The sequence below is a fragment of the Engystomops pustulosus genome, chromosome 2 (genome assembly GCF_040894005.1).
Source record: "Engystomops pustulosus chromosome 2, aEngPut4.maternal, whole genome shotgun sequence".
In the NCBI taxonomy this organism is placed as follows: domain Eukaryota; kingdom Metazoa; phylum Chordata; class Amphibia; order Anura; family Leptodactylidae; genus Engystomops; species Engystomops pustulosus.
Genome location: NC_092412.1, coordinates 201,734,064 through 201,749,870, shown reverse-complemented (window position 1 = coordinate 201,749,870; position 15,807 = coordinate 201,734,064). Strand labels below are relative to the sequence as shown.

At 45.2% G+C, this 15,807-nt stretch overlaps 1 protein-coding gene across 2 annotated transcripts in view; it reads left to right on the top strand.

The window, feature by feature from the left end:
• TBL1X (transducin beta like 1 X-linked) overlaps positions 1-15,807 on the top strand; it is a 195,241-nt gene that overhangs the window by 137,132 nt on the left and 42,302 nt on the right. For both annotated transcript variants that reach the window (XM_072137842.1, XM_072137841.1), the window contains exon 4: positions 2,311-2,418. In XM_072137842.1, coding sequence (XP_071993943.1) covers positions 2,361-2,418 — 58 coding nt within the window. In that variant the 5' untranslated portion in view covers positions 2,311-2,360. The remainder of the gene's footprint in view (positions 1-2,310; positions 2,419-15,807) is intronic.

Below are 15,807 nucleotides of genomic sequence, written 5' to 3'. Positions count from 1 at the left end.
TATTGTAAAATGTTCCAGCAGAAATTAATTCATTTTACATGTTAATTCCATTCCCTCTGGGGAAATGAATGAATTGAAGTATTTAAATATAACAATGTGCTCACTCCTAAATGATAAAGCAGACAGCTGCAAGAACAGGAGAAGTGGAATAGATAGAAGATTCCCCACTGTGTTATTTAGGAGTATTCTTCACAATTACATAGAAATGCGGAGAGATTCAGGAATATTAGGTTTCACTTATTTTATTGATTCTCCAAAAAATACAGCAGCTATGTGCAAATGTGCTCTTCAGGGCCGGTACTAACCTCCTCAGGACCATTTTCCATTTTACAGAGTTTTAGGATTTGCGTTTACGCAACTAAATGAGGGATTGATATGTATGGTACTTTGTAGCACCACCATTTACAATGCAATGGGGATATTTTCTTACACTTCTTACACTATTTTCTTACAGACTATTTTTCTTCTTAAAACTCAGCAAAGTAAAAGATCATTGGGGCACATTTACTAAGGGCTTTGTGCCGCACTTCTGTCGGACTTTGCATGTTCTTGTGGGGAAAATGGCTTGCGCAGGTATTTAAGAAGTGTCTCTGCCGCAATTGTGTCGCACCCGACCCTATTGTGGTGCAGCTGTGCTGGCCTCCATGTGACACTAATTAGGGGGCGTGCCAGTGCTTGTTCCAACTCAGCGCCGTATTTAGGAATCAAATTGTGTCAGACGCCTTATTTTAAAGGTGCGCCACAAAAAAGTTGGTGAACTCTGTCGGGCCAGTGCGGGAAAGCGACGGATTCATGATTTCTGCCGCATGTTCTTAATGAATCGGTCGCACCCAGCATTATACACGGAAAGAGCACTTTTAGTGAAGTTTCCATCTTTTTTGTAAATGTGCTCCATCATTTTGGCATGTACAACCTCAACTTTTAATTCATATTTTTATTGGTGGCAAAATGGAAAAGAAAACATTTGGACTTTTTATTCCTGTTGCAACATTTACTTTGTTTGTCTTTATAAACCTTCAAATAATAGGTAATCTGAAGTTTTATTATTATACATTTTTTAATCTCTTTTTTTACTTATGTCTCCAGCAAGATATATTAGATAGTAACATAACGAGACTGGGAGGCTCTGAAAGACTCATGGCTGTCATGGCAACTGGTCACATGTTTTCTGATTTATTGTAACGTCTGACAAGATATATGAAGTACATATAAAGTGATATCCAATGTAGTCATAGGTCCCCAGTTTGCCTCTCCATATGAATATGTAGGGTAGTTGACTAATTGACTACGGATATAAGACATTTTTGTGCCGCCTTGTCCAAAAATGGTTTTCCTTCTAATTTAGTCATATAATGGCATGCTCTGAAGTTGGTCAAGAATACAGGAGGTCCCCGTCTTAAGGACACCCAACTTACAGACGACCCCTAGTTAAAGACGGACCCCTCTGCCCACTGTGACCTCTGGTGAAGCACTCTAGATGCTTTACTTTAGTCCCAGGCTGCAGTGATCAGCTGGAAGGTGTCTGTATTAAGCTTTATTGATAATCGTTGGTCTTATGACAGCAAAAAATGACAGCACTGGGACAATAAAAAATTTGTCTGGAGCTACAATTATAAAATATAACTGTTCCAGCTTACATACAAATTCAACTTAAGTACGTACCTAAAGAACCTACCTTGTATGTAACCCGAGGACTGTCTGTAGTATACTTTCATATTTTTACGGTCTGTAAAACGTATTTATAAACCATTGGAAAGCCCATCTTTGGAACCCAAGGGACAAGTATGAATTGCAATAGTGGCTAATACTCCATGGTGGGACCTTAAATTGAATTTTTTGCTATAGCATCCAGTAAGTTCTGAGACAGGAGATAGTGCCTACCCTGTGGATGAAGCCATAATATCTCATTGAAAGAGGGTTCAGCAGTAATGATTTCATAATAAAGAAGGTCTGATAGAGAGTTTGCATGATATAATGTAATCTGCTATGTAAAGTAGGAGCCATCATTGATCTCTAGTGCCCATCACTACCTGTATGTAGAATCCCTATTAACCTAGGGAGTCAGTGATCATCAGTAATGCACAAATTAAGCACTATTACGGCATGTTAGTTTATGCTCGCTGTGTTGATTTTTTTGTTGTTCTGATATACTCATCCAATCCAGTCCAATACTGAGCCCAATCCAGTGTTTTTTTTATAAAACAACATTTCTAAGCTGAATGCACGCCATAAGTGGCCTCAGGTTTGAATATATGAACAGAGACATTTAAAAAAATCCTATAGAATTTTTTTTGTCATTGTTTTTTTCAGAGTGGGAATCTCACTTCCTGTAGACCTCATCATTCTAAGGTGGGGCTAAGATGAGCATAACCAGTGACGAGGTGAATTTTTTGGTGTATCGATATCTTCAAGAATCAGGTAACATTTACTGTTCTTTTATAACTAAATCCAAATAATGTATAGGTTTATTTGTTGATTCTTAATGTGACAATAGTTTTCTAGTTCTATGCAAATATTGATAATACTAATATGTGGCTTTATTGTACGATACCAAAATGTCAGTCTTTCCATTTCCATTTAAAATTAATCCTTTGCGTTTAAAGAGAATGGTTTGGGGAGAAAACTTGTTCAAGCTTCAAAGAGTTGTCTGCTTTGAAAAATGGGGCTTATTTGTGGACGCACTTTCGTTGGATTTTTCAACGTTTTCAGGTTTTGCACGGCTGTGACAGGTATTTAACAGGGGATTGTGTCAGACGTGATCTGATTTTGGCGCAGCTGCACTGGCTTTCATGCGACAGAAACTGGGGGGGGGGGGGGCGTACCGTCAGAGGATGCAACTGATTCGGACTGAGCATGGGATTTAATTTTCAAAATGTGTTGCAAGATCAAACACTTACATGAAGAAGATGGTAAACTCCAGCGGACCTAAGCGGGGAAGTGAAACATGCAGGATGTCAGGCGCACCCTCTTAGTGGATCGCGGCACAGTGCATTATCGTCGGACAATGCACCTTCAGTGAACTCCTCCAGACAGGTAAGTAAATGTGCCCCAATATCTTTTTGGTAAGACAGGATGCAACATAATGCTGCTTATTGGTTACGTTAAACTATTTTGACTACAGGCTCAATTCACCGACAGCTATTTCTACAGATCCCCTTTATACGAACAGATACAGTTGAGCACATTTAGGGAGTTGCTTGTACCAGTTTGCACGTTCTTTCTAGTGGAAACTGCTTGCACAGGTATTTATGAAGTGTCTGTACCACATTTGTGTCACACATGACCGTTTTGTGGCACAGCTGCCCTAGGTAAATTTCTGCACTAAAGAGGGCTTTCCAGGGCTCTGTCGGACCATGCACCAGATTTAACATGCAAAGTCTTACATAAATGTGTTGCACGCCCTATGTTAAAGGTGCACCAAAAAAAGGGGGTGTACTCTATTGGGGCAGTGTAGAGGGCGCCCTCTGCACACTACGCATAGCGCAGTTTGCACTGTTCTTAGTAAATGTGCCCCAGTATGTCGACCTCCAATGTGCCCATCCCTACTATTCTATGTCATCATGATAACATCAGTACTCTCCTCATACACAATAGCAAGTGCATCTGACATTTATCTAATATGACCAGCTTAATGTCAGAAACCCTCTAGATCAGTGGTAGCGAACCTTTTGCATAGGTGAGCCCTCATAGCACAGAAAAGTTACTGCTTGAATTGCTGTATAGGCACTTTGCAATAAATAAGTGGGTCTGGGTTGCAGTTTTGGCACTTGGTCTCTAAAAGATTCACCCTCACTGCTCTAAATGGAAGAGCAGTAGTGAAAAAAATATAAGGCATACTTACTGTACCATACTGTCTTCTCTTTCTAACACTGGAATGCGTGTTAGTTGTTACACATCACAACAGGCCAGTTAAGGCTTCCAGGCCACTCACTTCTGAGTGTCTCCACCGTGCGTCCCCGACTCCTAGGTCGCGCGTGTGCTAGCTTCACTAAATTTAAAGGGCCAGCACACCGTTAATTGGTGCTAGCCATTTTTAGAATATATATATAAGCCTGCCTCTTCCTGTCCTCCCTGCTGGATCTTTGAGCCTATGCCATTCGATCGGGAATGCCTGCGATATTCCTGCACTCCTGAGTGTTCCTGCTCCTGAGTTCCCGTGTTCCCGCGTTCTCGCATTCCTGTGTTCCTGCATTCCTTTGTTCCCGTTCCCATCTCCTGGACCTCCCATTGCTGAACCCGGATTGGACTTGGCCTTGCATCTCCTCCGCCTGCCCTGACCCTGTGCTTGAACCTGACCACGAGACTGTCTCCTGCCAAGGTACCTCGACCTCGGGCTAGTCACACCTGTGGAGCGATCATGGTGGTATTCCGCCGCAACAAGACCATCCCGCTTTGCGGCGGGCTCTGATGAAGACCAGGTGCCACTTAGATTCTGGTCTCAGGTGTCGGCTAGTACCACCTCCCGCAGTGGTCCAGAGGATCCACTGATCCTGAAACCTAAAAGTCAGAATCCAACACTCACCCTGTCACTGGAGCCAGAGACTGGTCCTGGGTAAGAATGCTTTATTTATATTTTTCTATCCTTGCTCCAGCTTCCATTGGGTTTTCCAGAATCTTTGGAAAGCCCATTAAATATAAATTTGCCAATGATCTGCAGTTACAAGTGCAGCTTTGACCAGGGTCTTCTCCTGCAGTGCTTTTACATTCTAAGTTTTAATCAACCAGGGATTTCATCAGAAAGAACTTAATTTTAGTGCAGTGCAGTACCCCTATAAGAAGAGAATCATTTCACGGTCCGTCAAATCAATGGGCTATCAATGTTTTGCATAGCTGGATATTGTCAAGTGCTTTAGAGAAAGAATTTTGCAAAGTGAAATGTAAATTACAATAAATGTTGCGATGCATAACACATTGATTCTCAAACACATTGATTCTCAAAGAAGTTGGCAGTATGTAGGTCTCTTTCCATGTATAATGTTCCTTATGCTTAATGTCCCTTTAAGAACTTATTTTTATGCTAACATGGCAAAGAAGAACAGGATTGTGAACAATGAAGCATTCCTGGAACATTACAAATAGGCCTCAGCTGTGTAACAGCAGGGCGGCGGAGAAATGAGAAGAATTCAAATATTGTTGTTCCACTGATACTTGGTTTGAACTCACTGCACCGAAAGTATAAAAATACGTTGTTATTGTGCAAAGTATTCACTGTGCAGCACGCCAATGAAATCTGCAGCTAAGGTCAATAGAACACTTCCTTGACCTTTCTTAACATTATTTAGATATGTAAAATCACTGGGAATACTTTTAATATAAGTAGGAACAATGAAGCCTATTATTCCACCCCTTGTATTGTGTTGATGGATGAAATAAAGGAATCATGTTTTAAGTAAACCCCTGCTTCCAAGGACACAGAAAGGAGTTTGTACAATGCAGTTAGATACAATACAGAAACCTGAATAATACAAATGTGTGGGACCTGCGTGTTCTAGGAGATGTTTACATATGCAGCATTCGCCAATATGTTTCTGGGTGCAGAGCATGTAGTATGATACATATTTTGTTGGTGTCTGTGTTAAATAATGCCATGCCAAGACCTGATATATGTTTAGTTTTGCATTTTTGAACACCATACAAAACATATTTGTCAAAGAAATAAATATGTATTGTAAAATAAATTATTTGAATAAAAATTCGTAATGTACACAATTCACAACTTTTCAATTAGAAAACGTATTGCTTCCAAGAGCATCCAAAATCTTGTAGGAACACACACATTTCAGGAAACCTGCATATTTTTATGGCATTACAATATATATTATGTGAATGAATAAACCCTGTAATGAATGGAAATCTACCATCAAATAAATCAACATCGCAGGTGTCTCTGGAAAGTTTATAAGGTGTCCTACAAAATGCTCTTTTTACTTTGAAGTGATTTGGGAACTGGAAGACTCCCATAGGTTAGGTCATTAATATGTGCAATACCTGGCATCATGGCAGATCAGCTGATTGACAGCACCAAATGTGACAGGATCATAAGGCTTTAATGTGTAGTATAGGGAACACCCAAGATCAGCCTCCCCTGCAGAGATCCTGGACGGCTGCTACACCCTAATTCAATCAACTGATTGGTTTGGGCACCAAGTGTTGCACATCCTGTAATCACTTATTGATGACCATAAAATATATTAATAGTTAAAGAGAACCAAGTTACTCTTTATAGCACAGTTTTCTAAATTCTCAGCTCCATCCCCATCTATAAAAAACAACAATTTTTTTAGACCGCTGTGCAGCTTACTTGCTCTTGGAAAGAATTGTGGAGCTCTACTGTCCACAACTACCATAGCACAGCATTTGTCAAGTCCGAAATGTTTCTGGCTATTTATTGTGTAATGATTAGCCTTACAGCCTTGCAGCGCTGGGGTCCTGGGTTCTAGTCCCACCCAGGGTCAACATCTGCAAAGAGTTTGTATGTTCTCTCCATGTTTGCGTGGGTTTCCTCCGGGTACACAAAATTTGATAGTCAGGGGCCCCAAATTTCCTTCTTCTTGAAGGAACCTAACAATGATAGCCTCATGTAGCAGTTGATTTCAGCTGTTAGACTGCACAGAGGCTTAAAAAAACCCTTCTTGGCAGCATGGCATGCTATTTCAGTGAGGAGCAAGAAACACGTAGTTAGGTATCTATATCAATTGGATATCCACATGCTCGTAAGGTTCAACCATTGAATGAGAGATAGATAGAGACATAGACAATTATGATCTCTAATGTGTAGTCTAACTGATCTAATAATCACTTACTAGAATCAGGTGAACATGGGGAACAACTAGGTGGCTTCCCATAATAAATGGTTGAAGGTTCATTTCTTTTCACATGGTTCAATAGTTTCAAAGTTATCAAAATAAAAAGATTTTTTCAGCTATTTTGCTAATATTCTCATCTTTGTTTATCATGAATATCACTGGAAAAATCTTTGGATAATATATGTACCAGCTTAATGTCTTTGTGTTATATCTGCACATTTTAACAGGAGGAAAATTGCTTGGTGTGATAGATTAGTGGCTGGTTATATTACAATTAGAGATGAGCGAACACTAAAATGCTCGGGTACTCGTTATTCGAGACGAACTTTTCCCGATGCTCGAGTGCTCGTCTCGAATAACGAACCCCATTGAAGTCAATGGGAGACTCGAGCATTTTTCAAGGGGACCAAGGCTCTGCACAGGGAAGCTTGGCCAAACACCTGGGAACCTCAGAAAAGGATGGAAACACCACGGAAATGGACAGGAAACAGCAGGGGCAGCATGCATGGATGCCTCTGAGGCTGCTTAATCGCACCATTATGCCGAAATTATGGGCAACAGCATGGCCATGACAGAGTGACAGAATGAAGCTAGATAGCATGTAAAACATCCAATAATTGACCCTGACACTACAGGGGATGGCATGCAGAGGCAGAGGCAGCGGCAGCAGGCTAGAGAGTGGCATGGCGACATACCCTAATTGGACTCAGGCTTCAAACCAATGGGTGTCAGAGAGGAACCAAAGGAGGTGAGCAAGAAGCGCTCAAATAATATCGGTACATGATAAAAGTTTGCCAGTATATTTTGTGGATTACACAGCAGGGTGGCGACAAAGTTAACATGGAAGCCATGAAAACAACCCAAAATTCTGCCTGACACAGCTCGTTTGATAAGGGGACCATGTATGCTTACAGTTCATGCCAGTCGCTGCACTGGCTGCCAGTCTCCTTTCGAATACAGTTTAAAATAATAATAACCCTCATCCATAAAGCTCTGTATAATGCTGCACCCCCCTACCTCTCCTCTCTTATCTCAGTCTATCGCCCAACCCGTGCTCTTAGATCCGCCAGTGATCTTAGATTAACCTCTACCCTAGTGCGGACCTCCCACTCGCGTCTCCAAGACTTCTCTAGAGCTGCACCAATTCTATGGAATGCTCTGCCCTGGACTATCAGACTAATACCTAACCTCCAAAGTTTCAAACGTGCTCTTAAAACCCATTTCTTTAGGCAAGCCTATAACACTCATTAACTGCATGAAGTTTTAACTCTTCTACTAACCCGTCCTGTGTCGTCCTCCCATCTGTTATCCAGCAACCAACAGGCACCAGACTTCTCTGCAGTCCCATTCACCCTGGACCTGGTATATAAGATGACGGCTGAGTGGTTCAAGCGACAGCAATTCCATTTATTATATTTTGTTCTATTCCCTAAGAAGAATGGCTTGACCGTTAAATATTCTTTTACCTCGTGTTACCCCATCATCTTCATAAACCGTAAGCTCTGGCGAGCAGGGACCTCACTCCTGTTGTTCCATACAAATGTTGTGCTCTGTTACAATACATTTGTATTTGTTTCCTATGATTTGTAAAGCGCTACGGAATATGATGGCGCTATATAAATAAAGATTATTATTATTATTATTATGGAGGCAGTGAACTAGTAGTAGATTAAAGGTGCTGCAACTATGTTAGTTGGATCTTGGGATGGAGCTGGCGCTCTGCAGCCAGGCGAGCTTTTGCCAATCCAAGCCCCTGTCTCTAGGCTACTCCCCAAACAGCACTTCTAAGAACCTTTTGTATAAGATCAAGTGTAGTAGCGTTCTTATAAGTTTAGGATATGGCGGGTGAGGGGAATGTAAACAGATGCGCAAGAAGCGCTGAAATAATATCCCTAAATGGTAAAAGTATATTTTGTGGATTACACAGCAGGGTGGCGACAAAGTTAACAACTTTGATGTGGAATGCCCTGTAATAGCTCTTGGGCGGTGTGCCTTTTATCGCCTAGGCTCAGCAGTTTCAGCACCGCCTGCTGTCGCTTAGCGACGGCACTGCTGCTGTGCCTAGAGCTACCGACTGATGGCGCCATGCCCACGGATGGTAATTCGGAGGAGGAGGAGGTGGAGGAGGGGTGGGAGGAGGTATAGTAGGCCTTTGAGACCTGGACCGAGGTAGGCCCCGCAATTCTCTGCGTCGGCAGTATATGACCAGCCCCAGGGTCAGACTCGGTCCCAGCCTGCACCAAGTTAAGTGTAGTAGCGTTCTTATAAGTTTGGGATATGGCGGGTGAGGGGAATGTAAACAGATGCGCAAGAAGCGCATGATGCGCATGGAGCTGGCTCTCCGCTGCCAGGCGAGCTTTCGCCAATTCAAGCCCCTGTCTCTAGGCTACTCCCCAAACAGCACTTCTAAGAACCTTTTGTATAAGATCAAGTGTAGTAGCGTTCTTATAAGTTTAGGATATGGCGGGTGAGGGGAATGTAAACAGATGCGCAAGAAGCGCTGAAATAATATCCCTAAATGGTAAAAGTTTGCCAGTATATTTTGTGGATAACACAGCAGGGTGGCGACAAAGTTAACAACTTTGATGTGTAATCCATGAAAACAACCCAAATTTCTGCCTGACACACCTCGTTTGATAAAGGGACGATGTATGGAGGCAGCTATATGGACGACTTTTGGAGGTAGCAATGGAGACAACGTGTGGAGGCTGCTATGGAGACAATTTAATTTGGATAGTGCCTGTATGTGGCAGTCCCAAAAATTTTTCAAACCAGAGGAGCAGGTAGGTGGCCCTCCAGTAAAATGGAATAGATTGAGTGCCTGTATGTGGCAGTCCCAAAAATGTTTCAAACCAGAGGAGCAGGTAGGTGGCCCTGCAGTAAAATGGAATAGATTGAGTGCCTGTATGTGGCAGTCCCAAAAATTTTTCAAACCAGAGGAGCAGGTAGGTGGCCCTCCAGTAAAATGGAATAGATTGAGTGCCTGTATGTGGCAGTCCCAAAAATGTTTCAAACCAGAGGAGCAGGTAGGTGGCCCTGCAGTAAAATGGAATAGATTGAGTGCCTGTATGTGGCAGTCCCAAAAATTTTTCAAACCAGAGGAGCAGGTAGGTGGCCCTCCAGTAAAATGGAATAGATTGAGTGCCTGTATGTGGCAGTCCCAAAAATGTTTCAAACCAGAGGAGCAGGTAGGTGGCCCTGCAGTAAAATGGAATAGATTGAGTGCCTGTATGTGGCAGTCCCAAAAATGTTTCAAACCAGAGGAGCAGGTAGGTGGCCCTGCAGTAAAATGGAATAGATTGAGTGCCTGTATGTGGCAGTCCCAAAAATTTTTCAAACCTGAGGAGCAGGTAGGTGGCCCTCCAGTAAAATGGAATAGATTGAGTGCCTGTATGTGGCAGTCCCAAAAATGTTTCAAACCAGAGGAGCAGGTAGGTGGCCCTGCAGTAAAATGGAATAGATTGAGTGCCTGTATGTGGCAGTCCCAAAAATTTTTCAAACCAGAGGAGCAGGTAGGTGGCCCTGCAGTAAAATGGAATAGATTGAGTGCCTGTATGTGGCAGTCCCAAAAATGTTTCAAACCAGAGGAGCAGGTAGGTGGCCCTGCAGTAAAATGGAATAGATTGAGTGCCTGTATGTGGCAGTCCCAAAAATTTTTCAAACCAGAGGAGCAGGTAGGTGGCCCTCCAGTAAAATGGAATAGATTGAGTGCCTGTATGTGGAAGTCCCAAAAATGTTTCAAACCAGAGGAGCAGGTAGGTGGCCCTGCAGTAAAATGGAATAGATTGAGTGCCTGTATGTGGCAGTCCCAAAAATTTTTCAAACCAGAGGAGCAGGTAGGTGGCCCTGCAGTAAAATGGAATAGATTGAGTGCCTGTATGTGGCACTCACAAAAATTGTTTCAAACAGAGGACCGGGTAGGTGGCCCTCCAGAAAAATTAAATGCATGAAGTACTATAGCAAGAGCCAGTGGGCCCTGTCAAAAAATAGCCATTTTCCTCTGCTTTACTGTACAAAGAGGAGGAGAAGGAGGAAAATGAGGAGGAGGAGGAGTGGATCAATTATTCAGGTTGAGCTTCCTTCACCTGGTGGAGATTGGAAATTCTGAGAAATCCAGCCTTTATTCATTTTAATAAGCGTCAGCCTGTCAGCGCTGTCAGTCGACAGGCGTGTACGCTTATCGGTGATGATGCCACCAGCTGCACTGAAAACCCGCTCGGACAAGACGCTAGCGGCAGGGCAGGCAAGAACCTCCAAGGCGTACAGCGCCAGTTCGTGCCACATGTCCAGCTTTGAAACCCAGTAGTTGTAGGGAGCTGTGTGATCATTTAGGACGATGGTATGGTCAGCTACGTACTCCCTCACCATCTTTCTGTAAAGATCAGCCCTACTCTGCCGAGACTGGGGACAGGTGACAGTGTCTTGCTGGGGTGACATAAAGCTGGCAAAAGCCTTGTAAAGCGTACCCTTGCCAGTGCTGGACAAGCTGCCTGCTCGCCTACTCTCCCTCGCTACTTGTCCCGCAGAACTACGCACTCTGCCGCTAGCGCTGTCAGAAGGGAAATACTGTTTCAGCTTGTGCACCAGGGCCTGCTGGTATTCATGCATTCTCACACTCCTTTCCTCTGCAGGGATGAGAGTGGAAAGATTTTGCTTGTACCGTGGGTCCAGGAGAGTGAACACCCAGTAATCGGTGCTGGAATAAATTCTTTGAACGCGAGGATCACGGGATAGGCAGCCTAGCATGAAATCTGCCATATGCGCCAGAGTACCAACGCGTAAGAATTCACTCCCCTCACTGGCCTGACTGTCCATTTCCTCCTCCTCCAACTCCTCCAACTCCTCTTCTTCTGCCCATACACGCTGAACAGTAAAGGACTCAACAATGGTCCCCTCTTGTGTCTCACCAACATTCTCCTCCTCTTCCTCCTCATCCTCCTCCACCTCCACCTCCTCCGATATGCGCTGAGAAACAGACCTGAGGGTGCTTTGGCTATCAACAAGGGAATATTCTTCCCCTGTCTCTTGTGACGAGCGCAAAGCTTCCGACTTCATGCTGACCAGAGAGTTTTTCAACAGGCCAAGCAGCGGGATGGTGAGGCTGATGATGGCGGCATCGCCACTGACCATCTGTGTTGACTCCTCAAAGTTACTCAGCACCTGACAGATATCAGACATCCACGTCCACTCCTCATTGTAGACTTGAGGAAGCTGACTGACCTGACTACCAGTTCTGGTGGAAGTTGACATCTGGCAGTCTACAATCGCTCTGCGCTGCTGGTAAACTCTGGATAACATGGTCAGTGTTGAATTCCACCTCGTGGGCACGTCGCACAACAGTCGGTGAGCGGGCAGTTGGAGGCGGCGCTGCGCTGCCCTGAGAGTGGCAGCATCTGGGCTGGACTTCCTGAAATGCGCACAGATGCGGCGCACCTTTGTGAGCAAATCAGACAGATTGGGGTATGTCTTGAGGAAACGCTGAACTATCAGATTTAACACATGGGCCAGGCATGGCACATGTGTCAGTCTGCCGAGTTGCAGAGCCGCCACCAGGTTACGGCCGTTGTCACACACAACCATTCCCGGCTTGAGGTTCAGCGGTGCCAGCCACAGATCAGTCTGCGCCGTGATGCCCTGTAATAGCTCTTGGGCGGTGTGCCTTTTGTCGCCTAGGCTCAGCAGTTTGAGCACCGCCTGCTGTCGCTTAGCGACGGCACTGCTGCTGTGCCTAGAGCTACCGACTGATGGCGCCGTGCCCACGGATGGTAGTTCGGAGGAGGAGGTGGAGGAGGGGTGGGAGGAGGAGGAGGCATAGTAGGCCTGAAACACCTGGACCGAGGTAGGCCCCGCAATCCTCGGCGACGGCAGTATATGAGCAGCCCCAGTGTCAGACTCGGTCCCAGCCTCCACCAAGTTAACCCAATGTGCCGTCAGCGATATATAGTGGCCCTGCCCGGCAGCACTCGTCCACGTGTCCGTGGTCAGGTGGACCTTGTCAGAAACGGCGTTGGTCAGGGCACGGATGATGTTGTCTGACACGTGCTGGTGCAGGGCTGGGACGGCACATCGGGAAAAGTAGTGGCGGCTGGGGACCGAATACCGAGGGGCGGCCGCCGCCATGAGGTTGCGAAAGGCCTCGGTCTCTACTAGCCTATAGGGCAGCATCTCCAGGCTAAGCAATCTGGAGATGTGCACATTAAGGGCTTGGGCGTGCGGGTGGGTTGCACTATATTTGCGTTTCCGCTCCAGCGTCTGGGGTATGGAGAGCTGAACGCTGGTGGATGCTGTGGAGGATCGTGGAGGCGACGATGGGGTTTTTGTGGCAGGGTCCTGGGCAGGGGGCTGACTAGCAGCTGACACAGGGGAAGGAGCAGTGGTGTGCACGGCCGGAGGTGAACGGGCTTGTTGCCACTGAGTGGGGTGTTTAGCATTCATATGCCTGCGCATACTGGTGGTAGTTAAGCTAGTAGTGGTGGAACCCCTGCTGAGCCTGGTTTGGCAAATGTTGCACACCACAGTCCGTCGGTCATCCGGTGTTTCCTTAAAGAACCTCCAGACTTCTGAAGATCTAGCCCTCGCCGCAGGAGCCCTCGCCACGGGAGCTTCACTAGTTGACACATTTGGCGCTGATGCACCAGCTCTGGCCCTGCCTCTCCGTCTGGCCCCACCACTGCCTCTTCCAACCTGTTCTGGTCGAGGACTCTCCTCCGTCTCAGAAGCACTGTGTTCACCCGGCCTCTCAACCCAGCTTGGGTCTGTCACCTCATCATCCTCCGATCCCTCAGTCTGCTCCCCCCTCGGACTTCCTGCCCTGACAACAACTTCCCCACTGTCTGACAACCGTGTCTCCTCATCGTCGGACACCTCTTTACACACTTCCACTACGTCAAGAAGGTCATCATCACCCACAGACTGTGACTGTTGGAAAACCTGGGCATCGGAAAATTGCTCAGCAGCAACCGGACAAGTGGTTTGTGACTGTGGGAAGGGTCCAGAAAACAGTTCCTCAGAGTATGCCGGTTCAAATGCCAAATTTTCCTGGGAGGGGGCAGACTGGGGGGGAGGAGGCTGAGGTGCAGGAGCTGGAGGAGTGGCGATTTCGGTGACATGGGTGGACTGCGTGGAAGACTGACTGGTGGTGGACAAATTGCTCGAAGCATTGTCAGCAATCCACGACATCACCTGTTCGCACTGTTCTGGCCTCAACAGTGCTCTACCACGAGTCCCAGTAACTTCAGACATGAACCTAGGGAGTGTAGCTCTGCGGCGTTCCCCTGCTCCCTCATCAGCAGGTGGTGTCTCACCCCGCCCAGGACCACGGCCTCTGACCCCTGCAGTAGTTGGACGCCCACGTCCCCGCCCTCGTCCTCTACCCCTAGCCCTCGGGTTAAACATTTTTAAAATGAGAGTTATAACTTTTTATAACTGTGTTTTTTGTTTTTTTTTTGAGTTTTTAAAACCAAACAATGCTATCCTATTGCTATGGCTATTTTCTAGCCAAGTATCAAAGCACACTACTATGCCAGATGAGATGACACTGAGTTAGTGCCTAATTGAAATCCAACCCCTACTAAATTTTCCCACTTCGGTCTTTGCTATGGATATGTGCGTCACTAAGCGCAGAACACAGCGGTCGCAAGTCTCGTCACTACAAATTGCTCAGAATTGGCTAGTACATGCACTGCAGAAAGTACAGCCACCAGCAGATCAACCAGAAATCAAATATATAGAACGCTACTGTATGCGTAAGTAAGCTCTTTGTATTCTCCTATGGCTATTTTCTAGCCAAGTATCAAAGCACACTACTGTCAGATGAGATGACACTGAGTTAGTGCCTAACTGAAATCCAACCCCTACTAAATTTTCCCACTTCGGTCTTTGCTATGGATATGTGCGTCACTAAGCGCAGAACACAGCGGTCGCAAGTCTCACTACAAATTGCTCAGAATTGGCTAGTACATGCACTGCAGAAAGTACAGCCACCAGCAGATCAACCAGAAATCAAATATATAGAACGCTACTGTATGCATAAGTAAGCTCTTTGTATGCTCCTATGGCTATTTTCTAGCCAAGTATCAAAGCACACTACTGTCAGATGAGATGACACTGAGTTAGTGCCTAATTGAAATCCAACCCCTACTAAATTTTCCCACTTCGGTCTTTGCTATGGATATGTGCGTCACTAAGCGCAGAACACAGCGGTCGCAAGTCTCGTCACTACAAATTGCTCAGAATTGGCTAGTACATGCACTGCAGAAAGTACAGCCACCAGCAGATCAACCAGAAATCAAATATATAGAACGCTACTGTATGCGTAAGTAAGCTCTTTGTATTCTCCTATGGCTATTTTCTAGCCAAGTATCAAAGCACACTACTGTCAGATGAGATGACACTGAGTTAGTGCCTAATTGAAATCCAACCCCTACTAAATTTTCCCACTTCGGTCTTTGCTATGGATATGTGCGTCACTAAGCGCAGAACACAGCGGTCGCAAGTCTCACTACAAATTGCTCAGAATTGGCTAGTACATGCACTGCAGAAAGTACAGCCACCAGCAGATCAACCAGAAATCAAATATATAGAACGCTACTGTATGCGTAAGTAAGCTCTTTGTATTCTCCTATGGCTATTTTCTAGCCAAGTATCAAAGCACACTACTGTCAGATGAGATGACACTGAGTTAGTGCCTAATTGAAATCCAACCCCTACTAAATTTTCCCACTTCGGTCTTTGCTATGGATATGTGCGTCACTAAGCGCAGAACACAGCGGTCGCAAGTCTCACTACAAATTGCTCAGAATTGGCTAGTACATGCACTGCAGAAAGTACAGCCACCAGCAGATCAACCAGAAATCAAATATATAGAACGCTACTGTATGCGTAAGTAAGCTCTTTGTATTCTCCTATGGCTATTTTCTAGCCAAGTATCAAAGCACACTACTGTCAGATGAGATGACACTGAGTTAGTGCCTAATTGAAATCCAACCCCTACTAAATTTTC